The 24,621-nt window shown below is 48.8% G+C and overlaps 1 protein-coding gene across 1 annotated transcript in view; it reads left to right on the forward strand.

The window, feature by feature from the left end:
- Nucleotides 1–24,621, forward strand: part of PRMT8 (protein arginine methyltransferase 8) — a 98,798-nt gene that overhangs the window by 33,815 nt on the left and 40,362 nt on the right. Inside the window, exons 2-4 of the mRNA XM_015150845.3 lie at nucleotides 8,847–9,032; nucleotides 18,493–18,648; nucleotides 22,216–22,279. Coding sequence (XP_015006331.1) covers nucleotides 8,847–9,032; nucleotides 18,493–18,648; nucleotides 22,216–22,279 — 406 coding nt within the window. The remainder of the gene's footprint in view (nucleotides 1–8,846; nucleotides 9,033–18,492; nucleotides 18,649–22,215; nucleotides 22,280–24,621) is intronic.

The following is a 24,621-nucleotide window of genomic DNA, read 5'->3' on the forward strand; positions in this document are numbered from 1 at the left end:
AGTCCCTACCAGTGACTGGCCCAAGGTCACAAAGCCTGAAGGTGGCAGTACCCACACCCAATCCCAGTCCCTCTACTGTTAGAGCTAAAGTGCTCTCTGTGGCCTTGGGTGCCTGTCTTCCAGATGTCCTTGGCCTGGCTCTGGGAATCTCGGTTGGCTCTGAAGCAGCACCATCTGAGAGCTACGACAGAGCTCCGGGCTTCAGAGAGGAAGAGAGAAGGCCTGAAGCTGTCCTCAGCACTGTCAGGACAGGGTTCCTAGGCACCAGCTGGAGAGCTTGTTAACATGCACAGCATTGGGTCTCAGCCCCACCCTGATTTCATCGGTCTGCGGTGGACTGGAGATCCACCAGCAATGGCCGACATGGATATAAAACAGAAATACTGTTTGAAATCGGAGCCCAGCTTGTTTCTCTCAGAACGTTAATTTCTAGAGATGTTTATAGATCTCAGAAAAAAAGTGTGTCACAGCCATAAATGTGATAGTAGGAGATGTCCTAATTCCTTTTAGAAGATGTATGCTATATAATATTTATATAATATATTTAATATGTATACTATAATAAAATCATTTGTTTTAGCATTGTAAAGGCTTAAAAGTATTGCAATTAAGAACTCTCTTTATGTAATCCCAGCGCTTTGGGAGGCCGAGGCAGGTGGATCACCTGAGGTCAGGAGTTTGAAACCAGCCTGACCAATATGGTGAAACTCCATCTCTACTAAAAAATACAAAAAAATTAGCTGGACGTGGTGGTGGGAACCTGTAGTCCTAGCTACTTGGGAGGCTGAGGCAAGAGGATGGCGTCAACTCAGGAGGTGGAGCTTGCAGTGAGCCGAGATCACACCACTGCACTCCAGCCTGGGCAACAGAGTGAGACTCCGTCTAAAAAGAAAAAGAGCTCTCTCTTTAGCTTATCTGCCCAAACCTATTTGCCATGGAACCCTTTGCTAGGAGTACCAATTCTGTGGTATACGGTGTGGGAAAGTGCTACTCTAGACCAGTGGTTTTCAAGCTTTATGGTGCATCAGAATCACCTGCTGGGTCCCATCCCAAAATTTCTGATTCATGGGTTTCTGTCCTGCAAGGTCTGGGAATTTGCGTTTCTTACAAGCCCCCTGGTGATGCTGGTGGTCTGGAGACCACACTTCAAGAACCACTGCCCTAGACCCCTCTGTAAGCCCTGGCTCAGCTGAGGGTCCTGGGAGGCCTCCCAGAGTGGGAGGGTGGAGACTGAGAGCAGTGGGCAGCAGGAGCTAAGAGAAAGGGTTTCCAGGAAACACAGCCTTGAGGGGGCTTGACTTTAAGGTAAGAAAACCCTGTGTGAGGATGAGCTCTGCCAAGATCCCAGAGTTAGAGTCAGAGATACTATAAAACAGGGCGTTCCAAATAGGGGACAGCCGACCCTCTGTGACAGGCATCAGTGGCTTGCCCCCAACATCCAGGCCTGGAAAAGGCAGATCTGAAGAGTGTCTGTGCCTAAGAAACCAAGTCTTGTGAAGGGCGTGAGGCAGACTACTGAAGAATAAACCGGAGCCAGCCGGGGAGCCCGGAAGTCCACGTGCAGAAGGCAACACCATCTCACAGGACTGGCAACACCTAGACCAAGTCTGTCCAACCCGCGGCCTGCACACAGCCCAGGGTGGCTTTGAACGTGGCCCAACACAAACCCACAAACTTTCCTAAAATAGTATGAGATTTTGTTTTGATTTTTATTTTTCAGTTCATCAGCAATTATTAGTGTATTTTTGGGTGGCCCGAGACAATTCTTCTTCTTCCAGGGTGGTCCAGGGAAGCCTGGACCACCCTGGCACTCCTCCCCTTTGCCCCCAGACTCTGGGCTTCCAGCCCCCAGGGTAAGAAGCAGCAAGCTAGAGCTAGCTACCCTAGCACAGCACACCCCTCTGAGGGGGCTGACTTCATCTTCCAGCCCCGACTGTAAGACACAGGGGTGCAGGAGAGTAGAGAGAGGGGGGACGTAGGGCCATCCTGGCCAAAGGCAGACAATAAAGCTGTACTTTTGCTTTCTTAGGCGATAGGAGAGGTCCCAATGCCCAGCAGAGCCCTTGCTTGTCTTGCTGCTGCCCGACATTTCACATAAGAATGTTCTTTTTTTCTGCAAACCTCTGGCCCCTATCTAAAGGCAGGCAGATGGTGCTAGAAGAGCTAACCCTTTGTGTGATTATCCTCAACAGGAGCCACAGCTTAGATCACAGCCTGGTGAGTAAACACAGGTTGAAGAGAGGTGTGGTGAGTACCTAAGGGCGACACTGGGCCGAGGGGCTGGCGCGAAGATGGGCAAGGAGGGAAGAAGGTGAAGGCGGTGGGCAAAAGAGTGGGGTGAGGCCCAGGCTGGAAGCCTCCTCCAGCCACCCCTACTGTGTCCCCTCCCACTGTGATCCTCTTTTTTCCCTCCATGAGCCCTCCAGGCCAGGCAGGTGGCTGCTGAGGACAGACGACTCAGGTTAGAAAAAGCTCTCTTGACATTTGGAGAACAGAGCAGGATCTGGCTCCTCTAGTGGAGCCGCTTGTTCTCAGGAAAATCATTTTAAAGCTTGGGCTGGTGCCAGCAGGAGCCATTTATAGCCCAAAGGGCTTAGGTTCGCTTTGGCTGCCTGGTGCGGAGAGCGCTGGCTTCCCTCTGCCCTCTGCAGGCTGCCTCCTTGCTTTAGATGTCCAGCACCTTCACTCTCCTCCCTTAAAGCTTCTTTCTCCTCTCCTCCACCACCTCTTTCCTATTCTCTTGGAGGTTCCAGTTCCAGATCCACCTCTGGACCTAGATTCCCCTAGGTAAGCCTAAACAAATTCCTTTCCTTCTGTGGGCCTCAGTCTCTCCATCTGCACCCTGACACCTATTATCTGCTCTCTTTAAACTCTGTCACCTTGCAGAGGTGCCTGCCTGTGCCTACCTCCACAGAAGCGCTCTCCTCTGTCTAGTTGTTGCCTGTTGACTGTCTTTCTGCCCTCAAGACTGGGTTTTCTGCCTGGGCCAGCTGTGTTACCCTTTTCTGAGCACAGGGCCTGGCTCCTGGCAGTAGCTCAGTTAAGCTTGGTTGGGCTGAACTGAGCTAACCATGGCATCAGTTTCAAGAGCACAGGTTTTGGCATAAAACAGATACTGGTTGACATCTTGGCTGTGCTGCTTGCTATCTCTGGGCCCTGGCAAATGACTGGACGTTGTGAGCTTTAGTTTCCTTATCTGTAAATGTCAGTTACTACGAGGATGTCATGAGATGGTGTCTATCTGTGAAGTGCTTGGAGCAGTGCCTGGGGTGCAGTGGGCCCTTAGTCAATGTTAGGTCTCATCACCATCATCACCATCTGCCATCTACCTGCATTTTCAAGGGATGTGGGTTAGGTCACACATGCTCCCCCGAATCCCCACCCCTGCTTGTGGAAATCCGACCCGCCCTTTAAGGACCAGCTCGCAAGCTCACATGCCCCTTCGTCAGGAAGCCAGGTTCCTCCTGTCTCCAGCTCTGCTGCTTCCACAACCTTCCATCTCTGCATTTAGTGGGGCCAGGGCCTGTTCACCCTAGTAGAGTGGGTAGATTAAGACGATCGCACTTTATTTATTAGGGAGAAAAGCTGCTGAAGCTGCCCTGGGTAAGGCCAGTCCGGAGGTAGAACACTGTGTTGGGGGAGTCCTGATCAGCTGCTGGCGTGGAGAGTGGAAGGCAAATCACAAGTATTGACAGTGGAGGGTGATTCTCAGCATCTCAGGGAGGCAGACATCAGGAGACCTCCAGCAAGTAGCAGGGCCCTGGGCCTGGGCCCTTGGGTGGAGGTGGGGAAACAGCAAGGCAGGGCACTTTCTCTGTCCTGGGGCCCAAGAACCCGGCAGGACAAGGTTGGAGGCAATGGTGCAGAAACAGGTACCAGAACCGACTCCAGGGCAGAGCAGGCAGGGCCAGACCTCCAGGGTGATGTGGGCACAGTCACCCTGGAGGTGACTGGGGGCACTGGAATGTCCAGTGGGGAGGGACTTGGGCACAGGGAGCAAATTGGAGCTGAGATAGCCGCAGCCATGGGCAGACCAAGGTGCTGACGTTGAGAGTCCAGCTGCCCATCTGAGTGTAATTCCAAATCCTTTTGCTGACTTCTCAGCCTATGTGTACAAGATTGGAGTTTGCAAGTTACCTTTGCTCAGAGACTCTGCTTGCCCAGTGTGGCTTAGGTAGGAGTTGAGCCTTCTGACTTTATGGAGGAGACCACTGCCATCTCCCAAGATCCATCCCCTGTGCTCCTCAAGTCTCAAGAGCCTTCAGTTGCAGCTGAACAATCATCTGTATCTCTCGGAGATGCATCTAGATTCCTATAAGGGTTCCAATTTGCCTGCATGGGATCCATAGAATGCCCATATGTCTCTTGTTTCTTTCACAGGGCTGGCACAGTGCCCCGCTGTTGTAGAAGTCAGTAGGTAGTTGTAGAATTTAAAAGCATCACCCCATGTAGCTGAATGTTCAGGGATCACAGGCCACGCCTGCTTCCCACCCACTCCCAGCCTTCAGGGAGATGGCACGCCTGTCAGTCAATGGGCAGAGTGCCAGGCTGTGGACCAGCGTCTGGGCCAGTCATTTATTTGTCCCCATGACCTGTGGCTGTTGAAATGAATGCCCCCAAATCCATGCATCCTTTTGCCTCCTGCGTGGCACGCGGCAGACGCTTCATAAGTTGGCTGTTGGGGAAAGTCTGAGGGAGCCCCATGGAAAAGGGAACCTTGGAATCAGAGTTGAATGACAGCTTACGGGTCCTGGAGACCCCTGGGACCTTGACCATGCACAATGCCCAAGCCAGCTAGGACTTTTTGCTCTCCTTAATATATTTAAATGGAGTCAATACTGGGGTCAGCTTCACGCACCGAGCCTTCTTCAGCCCCAGCAGTGAGGTGATCTGCACAGCTTCTCGAGCAGTGTCCTCCCCGGTGGCTGAAGTTCAGAGGGCCCCAGCCAGGCTGGATGGAGGTTGACTTTGTTCCAGAGCCCTTGCTTGGACACTGGAGTGTGACGCTCGGGCCACACATCCTCGGAGGAAGGGCAGCCTGGAAGTGGCGGAGCAATTTGTCACGATCATATTTTTGTGTTATCAAACACTCTTCCCATAATACCTTTAATGGCTGCATAGTATTCCGTCATGTGGCTACACCACAGTTTAGTGTTTCACGTTGTGGAACATTTAAGTTGACTCCTATCTTTTGTCACTGAGGACAGCACTGTCATGAAATTCTTAACAGGTACATCATCATGATCATCCATGATTGTCTCCTTATGATAAAGTCCACGAAACTTTAATTGCTGGGTGAATGGGTTTGTGCTCTTTAACGCTTTAAGTACATTTTACCACACGGCCTTTCTAAAAGTCTTGACCTATTTTCATTCCCGCTAGAAACGTGCGAAAGAATCAGTTTCACTGCAGCTCTTACATATGCAGAGCTTTGGTAGTTTTGGTGGGAGAAGAGCTTATCTGGTATTTAAAAGCTGTAAGTTTTTTATTTTAATTTGAATTTACCTGATTTCGAGGGAGGTGAAACATTGTTCCTGCACATTAACTTGCCATTTGTATTTCACATGTACTTGCCTCATGTGAACAGACTCTCAAATCCTTTCCCCAATATTACATTGTGGGTGTTCATCTATTTTTGTATTGGCTTGTAAGAGCTCTCTACGTATGAAGGGTATTAACCTTTGTCTGCCATATATGTTAAAATGTACTTCTCGGTTTATCATTTGCCTTTTAATTTTGTTTATGATATTTATTGTCTGGAACTGCATTAATGTCTTCTTGCTAGACATCTTTTCTTATATGACTCAACGACATTTCAAACTCTGCATATCCAAATTGAAATTCATTATTTCCCCCCACCCCAACCTGCTCTGCCTGCTGACTGGCTTATTTTTGTTAATGTCACCACCATTTCCCTAGTCACCCAGGCTTGAAATGTTGAAGTCATCTTTGATTCCAGCTCCTCTCTCTTCCCCTACATTTTGTCAGTTGCCAAAGCCTGTAAAGTCTATTTCTGCACTTTCTCTGTCAGGCAGCCCCTCGGACACCCCAGTAGTTCAGGCTCTCGTTATTTCTTGACCGGACTTTGAAAATAGCCTCCAACGTTCATACCTTGTTTCTCCTCCGTTCCCTTATTTTCTTTGGCCCCTCCTGTGTGCTGCTACCACATTTATCTTCCTAAAGAAGAGCCCAAACACAGAAGTCGCTGGTTCCCTGCTTACAAACTGGCAATAGCTCCCCGTTGTCTTTTGTATTTAATTACAACCTCTTAGCCTGGCCATAATTTCCTTTCAACTGACTCTCTCACTATCTCAGCCAAGCTGCTCCCAAACAAACTCACTGCTCTCCCGCCTCTGTTGCTCAAGCCGTCCCTTCCTCCACCTGCCAAAATCTGTTCAAAAAGCTCCCACCTCACCCCACCTCCTGCCATCCGAGGGCTTCCTGACTCTCTGCATTAAAGTGAATTCTCTTTCCTGTGAACCTCCAGAACAATTTGCTTGAACTTCCCTGGTAGAACAAACCTTATTCCAGCATCTATCAGAGACAATAAGGGTCTTAGAATCTAGAAAACAGGGTCCTGGGAGGGCAGTTCCCATACGTCTGTTTCTTCCACAGGACCTGCACGGTGCCTTGCTGTTACAGACTCTCAGTAGGCAGTTGTGGAATTAAAAGCATCACCCCATGTAGCTGAATGTTCAGGGATCACAGGCCACGGCTGCTTCCCACCCATTCCCAGCCTCCTGGGAGTCTTAGCCTGTGGAGTCTCAGGAAGCACATGGAAAAGGGAGCCTTGGAACCAGAGTGGAGTGACAGCTAAGGGGTGCGGGAGGCCCCTGTGACCTTGACCGTGCACAATGCCCAGACCAGCTAGGACTTTATCCTCTCCTTAACATATTTAAATGGAGTCAATATTGGGGTCAGCTTCACACACAGAGCCTTCGTCGGCTTTAGAGGTGATTCTGCAGCCTGCACAGGAGTGTGCAATTGACACAGTCTATTTATAGCCTCTCAGAGACCGTGACCAACATCCCAAGCTGAGGGTGGGCACACCTGCTGCATTCTAATGAGGCAGCCCCACTCGCCTCTGCCAGCCCGCCCGGGATCTCACCGACCTGAAATCTGATGTTGCTAAACTGGGAAGTGTGTTTATTTCTCAAGGGCGGTAGCCTAGATACACTGGGAAAATGGGACCATCCCACTGCCCCCAGCTCACCCCCCTGCAGCCCTGGACACAGGACAGTCTGGGGGCTGTGCTGAATTATTTCACGGAGGGGATGAAATCACTTGACTTTTTTGATCTCGCTGTGTCCTAGGATCCCCCTGTTTCCCTTGCTAGAAAGGAGACAGTAAGTCTGAGCTGACCCAGCTCACGGACAAGAAAATCGAGATGTAGAATAAGGACATGATTTATGTAATAATAATAAGCAGTTACTACGTGCCAGCCTGTTCTAACGTCTTTCCATATATTAACTCCTCCAAACGTGTGGACACATTTTCCAGGTAGGTTTTATTATGATTTGCGTTCTCTAGAGGAGGAAAAGCTGAGGCACAGTGATGACAACTGATTGCCCAAGGTCACACAGCCAACAAGTGCTGGGTTTCAGAGTCAGGCAGTGGCTCCAGGTTTGTACTTTCAGCCACTTTGCTATCTGCCTCCTAGTACCTATTTTCAATGTTCCTAGAGCCAGGATAGGACCCAGGAGCCCAGATTCTCAGTCCTAGAGGACTGACTACTAGATAATACTCCTTTTCTGATTTTTCTAATTCTACCCAGCTTTGAGGCCTTCACTGTGCCTTGCACATCTGGGTCTTCTGCACTCCAGGCAGAGGAGGTCTCCTGGCCTAACTGCTTCTGTTGCAGCGTTTGAGCTTCTGGGCTCCAATTGCTGTCTCTGGGCTCCAGAAGCTCTGTGGATCCCCATCTCCTTCTCCCTGCTCCTCCTAGCCTGTGGAGGACCAGGGAACCGACAGTGATGGGCAGCAGCAGTGGGTATAGAGCTGGGCTGGGCCTCAGGATTGGGGCACCCACAAATAGCAAGAATTGGTCATGTGGAGGCCATCAGTGTGGGTGTCTACAGTGCTGAATTCAGGGTAGAACTGTGAATCAGAAACTAGGGGGCAAGACAACAGGTAGGAGACACCAGAGCCTAAGTCATCTGCATTTTGGGAGCCATATCCTCTTGTAGCTTGATGCTGCCTGCTGAGTGAAGAGAAGCCCATGGGTTCACATTCCTGAGGACGCAGGTGGGATTTCGTTTCCTCTAACAAACTCTTACTATATACCTGGCCCTTTCCTAAGCACTTTGAAATACAAACTTGTCTAATCCTCAGGACAACTCTAGGAGGCAGGGACTATTTTATTCCCATTTTAGAGACAAGGAAACTGAGGCACTGAGCAATGCATAAGTTTGGCCAAAGTTGTATAGCTAGGAAATGGCAGAGCTGGGATTCAGCTCCGGGATCTACACTCTCAGGCACCATGCTGTGCTGTGCATTTCCCTTTACTGAATGTTTCCTATTTGCCTCCAAAGGAAGGTACTGTTTTCCCCATTTCACAGATACGGAAACTGAGGCCTGCATTTGCTCAGGTCAAGTAGCTCATAAGAGCTGAAAGTGGGTGAAATCTGGATCTGCGTGGCTCCTCAGTGGCCTGCCAGCTCTGGGCAGATCACAGCCATGAGCCCGGCAGCCGGGAGCTGGAAGGGCTCACCTGCCTGTCTTTCAGGAAGGGCTGCTGAGGTTGCTTGAGGCCGGGCTCAGGGAGGGGGAAGGAAAGAGGATCACGAGCCCCAAGGGCAGGACCTCATTGTCTTTCCTAACACCAGACCCCCTTCTCTTCCCCTCAGGTGAACAGCCCCCCCTCCCAGCCCCCTCAGCCCGTCATCCCTGCTAAGCCAGTGCAATGCGTCCATCATGTGTCCACTCAACCCAGTTGCCCGGGACGGGGCAAGATGTCCAAGCTGCTGAACCCGGAGGAGATGACCTCGAGAGATTATTACTTCGATTCCTACGCCCACTTTGGGATCCACGAGGTAAAGTGTCCCGAGTGGGTGGTTAATGGGGCGAGTTTGACTCTGCTGTTACATTGTTTTCAGAGGCAGCATAGTGCGTTCAACTCCTTACCATGGTAAAGTGAGTGCTCCCAGTGTCCCTGAGTCCTCTGACCCTTTCTCCAATCCTGGGGAGGCCGGGCCAGGCCTGGAGCAGGGGAGCAGGCGAAAGTGTGTGTCTGTATGCTCCACGGCCAGAGACAGCACATGAGGTGCTTACGGTCCGTTTGTTTTACATTCCAGCTCCCGTGTCTCTCCCCAGCCATAAACCCAGCTCATCCAGTGTGGGCTGGATAGCGCTGGTCTTTGGACCAGGAGCTCAAATGCTTGCAGTCAGAGTCCTGAGGCAGCAAGGACCTTTCAGAGGTCACGATGTGCATTCTTTAGACCAATGAGCACCTCTGGAGGAAGAGCTGCAGGAAGCTTTCTTGGGATCTTGGCCCAGGTCTGACACCCTGATTGATTGTCTGGAAATTCTTATGTCTAAATGCCAGTCTTACACCATAGCAGGGAAGACTAATGTTGCCTATGGAACAGAACAGAGCCTCCTAAGAAGAGGCATCCTGTCTATAGTGGGGGCTTAATGGTGCCCCTACTGTATATCTTTCATTATAATCTCCAGCACTCTCTCCAGCCACCCCAAATAAACAAGTAGCATTTACTGAGTGCTTGCTAAGTGCCAGGCACAGTTCTAAGCACATTATACATATCATTTCATGTAAACTCTATGAAGAAAATATGTCCCTGATCCTCTTACAGTGTAAAAAAAAAATTGAAAAAGGAACAAAAGTTTGCCTGCTATGCAAATCTGTTTTCAAAACAAGTCTTGAAGATCTTCCTTCCACGTACGCACTGCTGTAATCTCTTCCTATGTGGAAATGATGACCCTGCCATTGCCGGAAGGGTGTTGAGTAATAATAGCCAGCTCTTTTGTTTGTTTGTTTCGTCGTAGCGCTTACTACACGCTGGTGTTATTCCAAGCATTTTATATTATTGGTTCGTTTATTCTTCAGGTCAACCCTGTGAGGTTGGTGTTATTGCTTGTCCCCATTCTCCAGATGATTTAGGCCCTAAAGAATCAAATCAACCCTCATTCATCCCTGTTGTTGTTTTTCTTTCTTTTCTTTTTCTTTTTCTTTTTTTTTTTTTTGTGAAAGGCCACAGGCTAGTAGATGGTTGAGCTAGCAATCAAACCTTCACCTATTGTTCCTAACCATCATGCCACACAGCCCTTAAAACAAATTTCCTTTCTTTCCATCTGGAAACCATAAAAATTAAATTGCCGTGTTTGTTCCTGCTGGTTTTTCCGCAGCCCCACATGGAGGTAGAGGGTGGAAGGAGGCCCCTCAGTGACTTCTAGACTCAGGGACTCAGCCTCATTTAATCCAGGGAGGCTCAAGGTTTGGGTCCCTGAGAACTGCTCACTATGTAAAACCCTTAAGCCTGGGCCTGCAGGGGAGGAGGACTGGGGCCTGTGTTCAGTCCAGAAGGTCCTGGCCTAGGAGGGCCTGGGCAGCGGAGCCTGCAGCTCTTGGGAGATAAAATGCCATCTCAGGGCCGATGGGTGAACTCTTATACCTTCCTTGAACGTGCTTTCCACTGGGGTAGGGATCCCCGGAGCCCTGTCCTTGGCCTGTGAGAGGCTCTGGGGGGCAAAAGAGACTCTGCGAACGCCCCTTCCTCAAGACCTTGTCCCTACATGTTCTCCATGTGACAAGTTCTAACAAACCTGTGGCTCTGGGTACCCATTTCAGGACAGATTCTGGGGACAAGAGAGCAGTTCCAGGGACCCCAAAATGCCTCCTCTTGGGCCTGCCCAAAACTCCTCCATTAGAAACCAAACAACTATGAAGTGCACCTCAAGCCGGGTCTGCAAGCTCCCTCCTCACTCGGAGCCTCCGCGATCGGCTTCTTGGACACCTCCCTTTGAGTTGCTAGGTTCCTGCTGAGCCACACCTTTGGCATTTAGAGTGTGCTCCACTAAGCTATTACTGATCCCGATAATTCCTTTGGGACTTGGCGTCCCCAGCCTGTTACCTACAGCTTGGCACGTTGTCTGGATAGCAAAGGCTTGTTGACATGTGTGCTAATCCAGCTAATTCAGGCGATGCCCGGTCAGCAGCATGACCCAGCACCCAGGGGAGGGGACACCAAGTTTCACCAAATAAATACTAGACCAGGTTCCCTTAATGGTGTGTACTGATGGAAAAGTCAAGCTTGTGCATGCATGTATATAAACATAGAGCAAGTTGAGCTGGAGACTTAGAGTAGAAGATCTATGAGTCATAGATCACATTCCTGTCCTGGGAGAGTGCCTAGCAGCCTTCTCATCGGGAAATACTTCTGGACATCTAGCTTAAATCCCTCCTGCCGCTGCTATAGACCATCTCATAGGTCCTTTAATGCAGGAACAGCTAGGTAACCTTCCCTCCCCACCGAGGTCTCCTTTTACCCTGTTTTCAGTTTTCCAGATCATCTGCACGAAGGGAGGTAGGGGGCACGTGGAAGAACTTTTTTTTTTTTTTTTTTTTTTTTTTTTTTTTTTTTTTGAGACGGAGTCTCACGCTGTTGCCCAGGCTGGAGTGCAGTGGCGCGATCTCGGCTCACTGCAAGCTCCGCCTCCTGGGTTCACGCCATTCTCCTGCCTCAGCCTCCTGAGTAGCTAGGACTACAGGCGCCCGCCACCGCGCCCGGCTAATTTTTTGCATTTTTAGTAGAGACAGGGTTTCACTGTGGTCTCGATCTCCTGACCTTGTGATCCGCCCGCCTCGGCCTCCCAAAGTGCTGGGATTACAGGCTTGAGCCACCGCGCCCGGCCTACGTGGAAGAACTTTCAACACTGTTCTTTGCAGAGAGAAGTCCGCCCAGTTCTTGTTATCAAGCACCAGGGATCTCTGTTCCATGCCAGACGGATGGTGGTGATGCCCTTGCCTCCTTGGTCTGGGCAAGACCCATATTTCTCTGTCCATCTGGAGCCATGCTGGTCATTTGGCAGTCTTCTCCCCATCATTAACAAGACGCTAACACAGTGGGGAGCAGCACCACTGGCCTGCTGATTAATAGCCATCAGTGAGTGTTGAGGAAACACGGTGCGGATGGATTGGGTTTGATTAGTCTGTAAATACAAACAAGAAGTGCTGAGTACAGGGGACTGTTGGGGCTGGAGAGACAGCAGGGGGTGACTCTGGACATTTCTGTTCTCATCCCATGGCTCCATTCATGGCTCCAACATGTTCCCAGCCTCCAGAGGGCAGGGGCCAGCGAGAGGAAGACCCTGGCCTTCCAATTTAGGCCTCTCTGAGAAGAATGGAATCTTGAAAAGGAGCTGAAGTGGAAGATGTGTGCTTCCTGAGGTCACCACCTAGAGAGGAGGTGGTAGGCTCCATGACCCCCTAGATCCCAGTTCTGAAATCTCAGCCTCTCTAACAGTCGGCGCTGGGCTTGGTGCCTCAGCCACGAGAAGAAGGTGCCAATGCGGCTGTCCCTGCAGCACCCTGAGCTCTGGGTGCCAGTCTCACTCCCGGCCGGCTCCCTTCCTTTGATGCTCTTGCTGCAGGTTCTGTTGAAACAGACTCTTCCGGGCCTCATTTCCCAACAATTCGTCAAGGGGCCATCATGTATTCAATAGGTAGGAAAGCTGGGACACACATGAATCCACAGCTAGAGGCTGGGAACTGTCTGCAACAGGGTGGCATGTTCCTGTCTGAAGTGTCTTGGGAGTTCTTTGGATTATTCTCCCAGGAAGGGGAGAGAGGATCTCTTCTTTTGGCAAGTCAGGTAGGGGAAGCCTTGCTAAGTCACAACTTCTGTTCTCCCAGAACTTGTACCTTCCAACCTAACTCCTGGGGTCTGGGACCTTCAGGAAAGGAGAATCGGCCAAAAAAGCGACAAAGGCAATCAACTAAAGGGTGGCCACTGGGGGGCCTTCCCATTAGCAAACATAGGCTCTGTTAGGTTTTGAAGGGAAGGCAAGGGTTAAAGAAAGACACACCCACAGAAAGAGTGCAGTTCGACAGCAAATACAGGCTTTATGTACAGCCTAAAATCTACAGAAGTGGGGAACCGGCCTAATGTCAGAGCTCCCCGCTACTTACAGGCTGGGGGTACTTACAGGTATGGGCGGGAGGGGTCTGGGCAGTTTGGCTCTCTGCCCGGCAGGATATTAAAGTGTTCCCGTGATGAGGAGGTCCTGGCCCTTGTTCTGGCAGAATGTCGTCGTAATGTTCCTTGGACCTTTGTCCAGCAAGATACGATAGGGATGTTTCTTTAGTTGGGCCTTTGTCTGCCTTGCAGTCAAGTGGTTAGGCAGGACGTCTCTCGTGGCCCGAACCCCCGTGAAATGTTTCACTTTGACCAAGGTGTGCAAAATAGCTGGGAGCTTACAAAATGGTGCAGTTTGGACGAACAGGCACTCAGCCAATCCAGTTCCATCCACTAAAGGCAGTTCAGACTTGTAATCGTGGTTGTGATTGAAACATCTCTGCAGCCTTTGTCGTTATTTTGCCTCCATTCCCTGCTCACTTCAGCTATTTCCTTGCATGGATGAAGAAAAGGGTTGTAGTTATCACAAAGAGCCAGAACTCGCATTTTTGGGAAACTTACTACATTTGTGTAATCATCATAACAACCCCTAGGAAGCAGGTGATGTTATTACCAGTTTCCAGATGAGGGAACTGAGGCACAGACAGCTGAAAGCGGGTCTGGGTCAGAGAGCTCACAAACAGTGGAGGTGTGATCTGAATGCGGGAATCTGGGACTTGAATGCTCTAGAGTCCGTGTGTTTAACCACCGTGCTGTATGGTTTTCTGGCTTACTGAGCACCTGTTATGTGCCATGCCCCATGCCTGGTTCTGGATATACCATCTGTCTTGTCGTCTTTGGTCCGAGATCTCCTAAAGGGAAAGGCTTCGGCTCACCTTCAAAGTATGTAAAGCCAGAATTGAACTCAATCCAGCCAAACCCTCACCTTATTCAACTTCTAATAAGATCAAAGACATCAGCCCCGGGGCAGCACAGGAAGCGATGGCTGGGCTTCAGAATGGTTCTTGCCTCCTTTTCACCGTCCGTGTCTCACCTGAATCTCCTCTGTGACGCCCTAACTGGAAACATAAGAGAAAGCGAATTTGGGAAATGTAGCAACACCTGGCCAAGGTGACACGTTACAAGGCCTCCCAAGGTGGTACACAGAAACTCTAGAAACCATGAAGCCAAACCTACAGAACAAAAAGGAAGAAAAAGGCAAATCCCCACTCATAGTTGAATATTTTTAACACTTCCCTCTTGGTAAGTGATCACACAAATGCACACACACAAAAAAAAAACCAGTAAGAATGTAGAAAATTTGAATAATGCAATCAAACAACATGAGCTAATTGACATTTTTAGAACATTTCATCCCCAAACTACAGAAGACATGTTCTTTTCAAGTGCACGTGGGAACATTCACTAGATAGGTCCTCTGCTGGGTCACAAAACAAAGATTAAATCATGCAGAGTATGTTTTTTGATCACAATGATTTGAATTAGAAACTGAAAACAATCAACTATCCAGAAAATCTCCAAATAACTGGAAAGTAGGCAGCACTCTGCTAAATAGCCCATGGGTTAGAGAAGAGGTCACAGAAGGAAAGAGAAACTATCCCAAACGAAATGATAGTGAAAATACAACATATTAAAATTTGGGGGCGGAAATTCAAGCAATATTTAGAGGGAAAATTATAGCTTCAAATGCTTATGTTGGAAAAAAAAAGGCATAAAGTCAATGATCAAAGGTTCTACCTTATGAAGCTAGAGAAAGAATAAGTCAAACTCAAGTAAGTTGAAGAAAGGAAATAATTAACTTGAAAGCAGAAGTCAATGAAATAGTAACCAAACAGTGGAGAAAATCAACAAAGCCAAAAGTTGCCTTTTGAAAAGGCTAATTAAATTGATAATATCTAGCTAGACTAATCAAGAAAAAAAGAGAAAACACAAATTGTAATACCATAAATGGAAGCAAGGACCTCATGACGATCATGCAGATACTCAACAGGCAATGGGAGAATATTATGACAATGTCATGCTGATAAATTTGACATTTTACATAAAATGGATACATGCCTTGAAAAAATACCTTGTCAAAACCAACATAAAATGCATTGAAAACTAAAATAGCCCTTTACTAATTAGGGAAATTGAATTCATATAAAACTTCCTATAAGAGAACTCCAGGCATATATGGTTTTACTGGTGAATTATAGTAAACATTTAAAGAAGAAATAAACTTAACAAACTTTTGCAGAAAATATATGAGCAGAGAACACTTCCTAACTTATGTGATGAGCCCAGTATAACTTTGATTATGAAAGAAAAGGTAAGACAAAGTTACAGATCTATGTTTCTCATAATTATGAATATGCAACAAAATATTAGCAAAAAATAACCCAGTAATATTTTAAAAGGGTAATACATCATGACAAACTATTCATTTAACATTAAAAACCGATCTGTGAAGTTCACCTCATTAACAAAATAAAGGAGAAAAGTCATATACCATCTAAATAAATGAAAAAGCATGTGACAAAATTAAATACCAATTCATGGTAAAATCTCTCACCAAGTTAAAAATAGAAGGGAACTTCTTCAGTCTGATAAAAGACATTTATAGAAAGTCTAAATTATACTTAATGGATATATTATTGGAACAAAGGAAGGATGTCTGTCCTCTGTAATTCTATTCAACATTTTACTGGCAGTCTTTGCCAGGGCAATAAAACAAGAGGAAAGAACCAAAAAATAAAAGGCATACAGATAGGAAAAAAGAAGTGAAATTGTCTTTATTCACAAGTGACAAGATTTCTTACATAGAAAAATAAAGAAATCTAAAACAAAAAACAAAAAAAAAAACCCTACTGGAATTAATATGTGAAGGGAGCAAGGCTGCAAAATACAAGGTCATGTATACACCAACCCATTGCAAAACAAAAAATTTTAAAGACCATATACAGCATCACAAAATAAAGTCGTTGAATGGGGCCAGGCATGGTGGCTCACACCTGTAATCCCAGCACTTTGGGAGGCCAAGGTGGGCAGATTGCTTGAGCCCAGGAGTTCAAGACTGGCCTGAGCAACATGGTAAAACAACATCTCTACCCCCAAAATATAAAAATCAGTCAGTCTCATAACCCGGTCTCAAAATAAATAAAAAGATACAATTTTTTTGAAAAACCAAATAAAACAATTTAATGGAAATGTAAGACCTTTATACCAAAATCTATACAACATTCCAGAGATAAATGAAAGATCTACATAAATGGAGAGCTGCAATATGTTCTTGGATTATAAAACTCAAAATTGCTAAGATGTCAGATCTCCCCAAATTGATCTATAGATTTAATGCAATTCTGATAGATGCCAGGAGGCTATTCTGTATGAATTAATAAGTTGATTCTAAAATTTATACGGAAATGCAAAAGGCCTACAAAAACAAAAAATAATCTTGTTAAAGAACTACACTGGCAGACTCTCACTATTTTATTTCAAAGTTAATAAGAAGGTGCAGCAGTCAAGTCAGTGTTGACTTTGTATATCAGCGGAATAGATCAGAGAGGCCGCACATGTGGAGTCAATTGATTTTTGGTAAAGGTGACAAGGTAATCAATGGAGGAAATGGTGCTTGGACCATTTATTTGCAAGAAAAAATGAGCTCACACCCCTAACTTACAGTATACACAAAAATTAATTTGATGTGTAAAAGCCACAGCCATAAAGCCTCTGGTAAGAAACAAAGGAGAGTGCCTTTGTGACTTGGGTAGACAAAGATCAGACACGGCACAGAAAGCACCAATCATAAATGAAAAAATGGAAAAACTGGTCTTTATCTAACTTTAAAACTGCTTTAAAAAAAAAGAAAAAAAAGAAAATGAAAAGGCAAATCTCAGATTGGGAGAAGACATTCACAATATATATGCAGTATGTCTGATGAAGGACTGGCTTCCAGAATGTATAAACTCCTGCAATTCAGTAAGAACAAGACAAACAGCTCAAGACAAAAATGAACAGAGGACTTGAATAAGCACTTTACAAAAGATGATATATATGAATAGCCAATAAGCACATGAAAAAAATTATCTACTTCAGTAATCATCAGGGAAATGCAATTAAAATTGCAATGAGACATCAGTTTGCATCCACTAGAATGGCTAAATTAAAAGATGGATAACACTAAGTTGCCTGGCTGTGAAGCCCCTTGAACTCTCTCACATTGTTGGTTGGAGTGTAAAATGGTACAACTAGTTTGGAAAACTCTCTGGCAATTTCTTACGAAGTTAAATGTGTACCTACCCTAAGACCCAGCAAACTTACTTCTAGGTGTCTACTCAAGGGAAATGAAAACATATCCTTTGCTATTATGAATAAATAGCAAACAACTGGAAGCAATACTGATATCCCACAAACAAGTGAATGGAAAAATACATTGTGATATGGTCATACAATGGAATACCATACAACAACAATAACAAAAGAACAAACCTCGGATCTGTGTAATAGCATACATGAATCTCGAAAACTTTTTGTTGCACAATTTATATAAAGTTCTAAAATAGGCAGAAGGAAGCTTTGGTGACAGAAATCAGATCATTTGTCATCTTGGGAGAAGCTGAAATTTGACTACAAAAGGGCACGAAGGACTTTCTGGGGTTATAGAAATGTTCTAGACTTTGGTTATGGTGGTGCTTACACAGGTGTACATTTGTCAAAGCCCTTTTACTGATCCAGAAGCTTAAAACCTGGGCTTTTTGTTGTGTGCAAATTATACTTTAATAGTGTTGATTTCTAAAAAAAAAATCACCCCAATACTTTTGATGATAAATTAGTTAAAAGCGTTTGCTGATACGTTGAATGGCCAAAGATCCCTACCTCACTACCATACACAGAATTAGCATCTTCTCCTTGGGTCAGAGTCCATTGTAACAAGTAACCTTGTTTCTCTCTCACTAAAAATCCCTTATGCTGGACAGAGAAACACATTTTCTAGTCTTAAAAAAAAAAAGCAAACAAAACAAAATATACACTCACAAAAACCTCTTCGAATGACTTGTTCAATGACAATTCTCTCACCATGACAGAAAGTTCTGCTTTGGGTTTAACTTAAATCTCTTATGGTGTGTTGTACTGATCTTTCCTTTGGTCCTTTAGTAAATTGGGGCTTTCCCAGGTCTGGACATGAGTTTCTCTTCTAATGGTGCATAGCTATCTTTCTGAGTAGAGTTTTAAGGCAGGGGAAGTTTGGAATGATGCTGGTAGCACTTGGCCCAGCTGCCCCACTGTTGTCCTCTGTGGCTCTGCCTGATAATATTATTGGGTCTCCTGAAGGGTCACCAGGGGTGGTCCAGCGGCCCATAGCCATGGTGTACTCCCAGGTATCTTGAGTTCACTGATGTTTCTTTTCCTTCCACCACAGGAAATGCTGAAGGATGAGGTGCGGACGCTCACTTACCGGAACTCCATGTACCACAACAAGCACGTGTTCAAGGACAAAGTGGTACTGGACGTGGGGAGTGGTACTGGGATCCTTTCCATGTTCGCTGCCAAGGCAGGGGCCAAGAAGGTGTTTGGGGTGAGCACGCCACTTCCTCCCACACACTGGCTTCCACAGAGCCAGCCCCTTGCTGTCTGCCTCCACCTGCCCTCCTAGAAGTACAAAATTTGGTCCATCTCTTTTGCTGGGTCACACCTTCGAGGAATAGAAGAAATCAGGTGTGACTCTCAGGAAGGAGGGCAGGCTGCCTGTCCCCTGCACATGGCTCCTGGATCCTTGTGACCACTGACATTTGCGGAGGAATTGTGGCTTTCCTGAGGCCATTCCAATGTCATCATGACCTTTCAGTGCTTAACCCCAAGGTCAGCTTCAGAGGCAGTGCAGGTGGTTACGTGGGGGAGCTCTGGTTTGAATCTCTGCATTTCCATTCACTAGACGTGTGACCTTGGACTATTCACTTCCCTGTACCTCACTTTTTCTCCATCTATAAAATGAGCATAATAGCAGTCCCTTGCCCATAGGGTGCTTGTGAGGATTAAACGAGTTTAATACACATGTGAACTGCTTAAAACAGTGCCCAGCATATGGCAAATGCTGGGCGTTTATTATTATAGTTGAGATGGGGCCCTTAAGATAATGGGAAAATCTCCTTCTTGTTTTCTTTAAAAGGCAAATCGGTCGGTCAACTTAAATTCTGTTGCTTTGGCTGTGGCAGCATTTCCAGGCTAGATGTGGAGGCTGACCCTCTGGGAAGCGTCCTACCTATCCCCCAGCCCTCCCAAGGCAGCTTTGCACAGCCTGATGACAGAGGGCCTGGGAGGGTCCAGAGTTGGAAAGAAACTAAAAAAGAAGAGCTGCGAGATGCTGGCTGACATTTGAAAAATGCAGTGGGCCCAGGGCTGGAGCACAAGCATTCATCTTGGTCAAAATGAAAGGCAAACCACAATGAGATTCCCAGCCTGCATGTGAGCTGGCCCATTTGCAGAGGCCGCAGCGACCTGAGCAGCATTCAGTGGGTCTTTGCTCCCATGCATTTGGTTGAGACATCCCATAGCCAGCCCTGGGGACTCCCCCACCCACTGACTCCCAGGTTGGCTAGATCCCCCCGGCCACCTGCTGCCTCCAGGGGCCTGCTCCTAAGTCGCCCAGCAGGGCAGCATTCCTCCTCCAAGCCTGACTTGGAAAACCCTTGGGCCACGACTGCCCAGGGTCTTCTGGAAGCTTGGGCCTCCCTCAAGCTGCCTCCGGTGCAACTTTGACCAGGAAAAGCTGTGATGTTCTCAGCCAAGGTGCTTGCTGAGGGCAGGGGCCCACCCAGATGCCGCAGGTCATGTCATCAACACTGGTATAATTGCTGGTTCTCCAGGATGGAGACCTCGGGGAAGGGTCTTAGTGAGGTCACAGGGCATCAGAGCTGGACTTGAGGCCTCTGGTGACCCCCACGTGCTTTCTTTCCCAGCACGGAGGCCCCGTCTCAGCGCCGGCCTTGGTGGGGGACAGGGCTGAGCATGGTGTCCCTGGCGCCTGAGTCATCCGGGGGCTCCAGCCAAGGAGCTGTCAGAAGGAGGCTCCCACTTGGCGCCTTCCAGCTGCGGTGACTTGGCGCGATCTGTCTGCCTCCCGCCCTTTTCTCTAACAGCTCTTTTATAAATGGCTCCACCACATTTAGCTGGGCTCCTTTCCGGATGGCTCATTTCGCAGTTTCTCCTGTTCCAGACCCCCTTCCACCCACTGCTGTCCTCCAGTGGGGAGATGAGATGGCGGGAGAGAGAGACAGAGAGAGAGGGAGGGAGGAAGACCATCGTCGCAGAGTGGAGACGGGCACAGAGAAAGAGACAGATGTGACAAGAGCAATGGAGAGGAGAGAGAGAGAGAGAGAGAGAAAGGTGCAGAGAAAAGCTAGAGAAATGGGAGAGGGGCCTGGAAAAGCAGAAAGAAGACAAAGTAGAAAGCACAAAAGAAAAGAATCAGCAGAGGCGGGCAGATCACCTGAGGTCAGGAGTTCAAGACCAGCCTGGCCAACATGGCGAAACCCTGTCTCTACTAAAAATACAAAAATTAGCCGGGCGTGGTGGCAGGCGCCTGTAATCCCAGCTACTTGGGAGACTGAGACTGGAGAATTGCTTGAACCCAGGAGGCGGAGGTTACAGTGAGTCCAGATCGCATCATTGCACTCCAGCCTGGGCAGCAAAGTGAGACTTTGTCTCAAAAAAAAAAAAAAAAAAAATCAGGAAAGTGAAGAGAGGTGGTAAAGACAGAAGAGGGAAGAAATGGAAGAGGAGAAGATGGAAGAAAGGAAAACAAGGCGGGAAGGACTCCGCCCCGCACTCTGAGGGTTGAGCAAGCTTCGGCTGCGTTCACCCTCACACACTCGTATGCGTCGGGGGCTTCGGCTTCTCTTGGGAGGACACTGAGGCGAAGTTAGGAAGGGCAGAGGCCAGGCATAAATCCGGGCTGCCGGCTCCAGGTCTCATGCTCCTCATCACTCAATGCGGTCACCTCTTGCAAATCAGATGATGACATGGCCAGAGGGGGAGAAGAAGAGGAGGGAATCCCACCCCCACAGACAGTGCGGCCTGAAGGCCCGGGACCTGGCAGCCCGGGAAAGGGCTGGTTCTCCTGGGTCCTGCAGCTTGGCCGGAGTCGGCTCCTTGGATGCAGCTCTAACCAAGTGACCCCTTCTGACCCCGTAGGTGCCCTCACCCTTCCTCAAGGCGTGGCCAGAGGCGTCAGAAACTCCCTCAGTGCCCCTTTGCGAGTACTTCTCAAGGGAATGGTCCCTGCCCGAGGCCCGGGGGTAGTCTGAGGGGCCCCCAGGTGTGGAGGTGAGTAGAGCCCAGGACCTCAGCACAGGCCAGCCTCCGTAAGAGGGCCAGCTCCGGAGGTGAGGACGGCTCTCGGCAGCTGCCCCTCCGTGTCCAGAACCCCTGGCAGTGTGCCTGAGATGCTAACGCTGGGCTGGAGCTTGGCTTCCAACCATTCCCACGAGGGCCTGCTCTCAGGGAAGGTCCACTCATCTCTCAAGTACCTTGGCCCTTTGCTTAGGAGGTCTGGAGAGCCTGGAAAGACGTCTGGATTAAAAGGAATAATTTCTTTCAAAGATGAAGCGGCGAGAGCTAATGTGGGGGGTGGGAGGGGAAGAGAAAGATCTTAAACCAGCCGTGAGGTCCTGACCTGGCTTTTTCCAGATGGTCCCGTCCTGGCACGCGGCTCGTTTACCCTGGAAGGGCTGGGCTGTGGTGGGGAGGATCATGTCGAGGGAGGGTCGCCACTCTGGCTTGGATCTGCCTACCTAGGTCCCCCACAGAGTGAGGACGTGCTGCCTCCTGCCATTCTCTGCTGGCCAGGAGCATGAGGTCTGCCAGCCCCTTCTGTGTCTCCAGCACAGAGATCAATCCCTCCATCACAGGGGGCGGCTGGATCTCAGGCTTTTCGCAAAGGCAGCCCAATTTCATGGAAAGTCGCTGGCCTGGAGGTGGGAGGGCTGCATTTCGGTTTTCAATCTGCCGCAAAGTTGTGATGCAGCCGTGGGCAAGTCACCACCCCTGTCTGGGACTCAGTGTCTCTATCCATTGCATCGGTGTTGCTGTGATTTTTTTTTTTTTTTTTTTGACGCCTTGCTCCTTTGTCCTGTGCCCTTTCCAGATCGAATGCTCCAGTATTTCTGACTACTCAGAGAAGATCATTAAGGCCAACCACCTGGACAACAGTAAGACCTACCTCTGAGTATTTTCTCCTGGGTGGAGGGGACGGGAGGCTCACACTTGCTTGTTGGGATGGCACAGCGGGAGGAGCACAGAGCACTTGGACTTGGGGAGGTGGTGCACCCAGCTGAGGCCCCTGCCAGCAGGATTGTGGCCATGGGTGCTGATGTTCCCACCCCCACCAGGCAAGTTAAGGATCGTAGCCGTCTCCTCACAGTTTTTGGCAAGTCCTGCTTGTGGCTAAATCCTGAGTTGCCATACTCTTTGCTTGTCCCCAGCTGTGGGCAACCTATTGCGTTCTGCAAAATGGCCACATTCCTCCTCCTCCTCCTCCTCCTCTTCCTCCTCTTCCCTCTCCATGAGCCCCAGCCCAATCTTTCCCTGCCATCTGCCCAGGGGCATCCTGGCAGACCCCAGGATGTGGTCCTCCACTGCCCACAAGCCCTGTTACTGCCGGGCTTTTTTGGGAATGAGGCTGCTTTTGGGAGTAGGCCCTTCTTCAGCTGGAGTCTGATTATACAGAGGGGTGTCCCTTCCCTTCCTCCCCTCCCACCTTTCCCATGGACAGCGACATTTCCCAGCCCCTCCTCTCTGGAGCCCATCTTGGAAACAGACCCGCAAGGGTCCCTGATCAGGAGACGTCCTTGGAGCTTGCATCTGACAGCAGGATTAGAAGCAGTCCCCGGCACTGTACTCAGTGCTGGGGAGAGCATCGGAAAGGCAGACAGGGTACCAGCTCTGTGTGGGCATCCTGTCCTACTGCGCTGGGGCTGCAGTGAGGCCGGGAGAGGAACTGGTAGACAGAAAGTTGCAATACAGAGAGACAGCTGGAGCCAGACAGGGCTGGCAGGAGCAGTGGGACAGAGGCCGCCTGCAGCAGAGGACTTGCAAAGGGTCAGCTCCAAAAGACAGAGCTCACTGCAGAGTTCCGAAAGGTGGGAAGGCTGGAGCTGGGAGGGAAGGACGTTCCCTTGAGGGGTCTGGGGCAGGGGAAAAAGAGGCGAGGTTGAGAAGGAATCTGATTTCAGTGTCCCTCCTGAGGGAGCCTGGGCAGGGAGGTCCGGCAGGTGGGCTTTGTCAAATCCCAGGCACTGAGGAGTCAGCTCAGCCTCCCCTGTCTGTGCTGTGTGACCCTCTGCCCTATGGATGCAGCCCTTGCCATGCTCCCTGCTGATCTGCCAGAATTCCTCTGCCCTCCTAGAGGGTGCCTGCTGCCCTGTCACCCCTCTGGGTCTGACCTGAGTCCCCAGGCCCAGGTGGTACCTGCCTGCACACACCACTACAAACCTGTGTCCGTGTGGCTTCAGCCCTGCCACCTGTCCTGTCTGGTGCTTGACCCACTTGCTGCAGACTCTTTGCAAAGGCAGGAGCCTTACTGACTCAACAAACTTCTCTGCAAACCACCATGAACCAGGTTGTGGGGACAGAGCAGGGAACCAGACAGGTAAAGTTCCTGACCTCATGGAATCCACATTCCATTTAGGGGCAGGGGTTACAGATAAAAAATAAAGAAGCAGACACTCAAAGAAAAATATCAGGTGGTGATAAGTGCTTTGCAGATCACAAAGTCAGCTGACAGAATGGAGAGAGACCCCATGGTTGCGTTAGGTTAGCTGCTCTCTGAGCAGGTCACAGTGAAGCTCAGATCTGAATGACAGGCAGGAGCCAGGCTGACAAAGGTGAGGGGAAGAGAATCTCTGACAGAAGTTACAGCCAGTACAAAGGCCTCCGGCATGGACTGAGCTTGGCATGCCCCAGAAACACAAAGAAGATCATGCCACGTGACCAGAGCATGGAAACACAGGGATCAGAGAGGGAGGAGGGGACCAGATCACATAGGATTTGTAACCAGGAAAACAAGGTTAGATTTTATGCTCCAGGTGCTGCAGTCTGTTGGAGGATTTCAAGCAAGGGAGGTGGCTTCTCTATGGAGGGTGGATTGGAATACGTTGCAAGCAGGAAGAGTGTGAGCAGACAGAAGGGAAGAAGCTATTGCAGTGCTCCAGTGAGAGGGGCTGCAGCAGGGACTGGGGCGGCAGTGGAGATGAAGAGAAGTGACCCCTGTGGAATATGCTGGGAGATGGAGGCACAGGACCTGAAGATGGATTGAGTGTGGGGATGAGAAAAAAGAGAGAAGCAAGGATTGTTTTTGACTTGGGCAACTGGGTGGATGGTGGGTGGATGGAGGCAAAGTACTCATAGGGGTGGCAGGAGTGAGAAGGAAATCAAGAGCTCCTTTTTGCATGCGTTAGGTCTGAGATGCCCATCGGACATCCAGGTAGATGCGTTGAGTCAGATTTGGATATGTGAGTCTAGAATTTCAGGAAGAGCCAGACCAGGAGACCTC

Source organism: Macaca mulatta, chromosome 11, assembly GCF_049350105.2.
Source record: "Macaca mulatta isolate MMU2019108-1 chromosome 11, T2T-MMU8v2.0, whole genome shotgun sequence".
Classification (NCBI taxonomy): Eukaryota; Metazoa; Chordata; class Mammalia; order Primates; family Cercopithecidae; genus Macaca; species Macaca mulatta.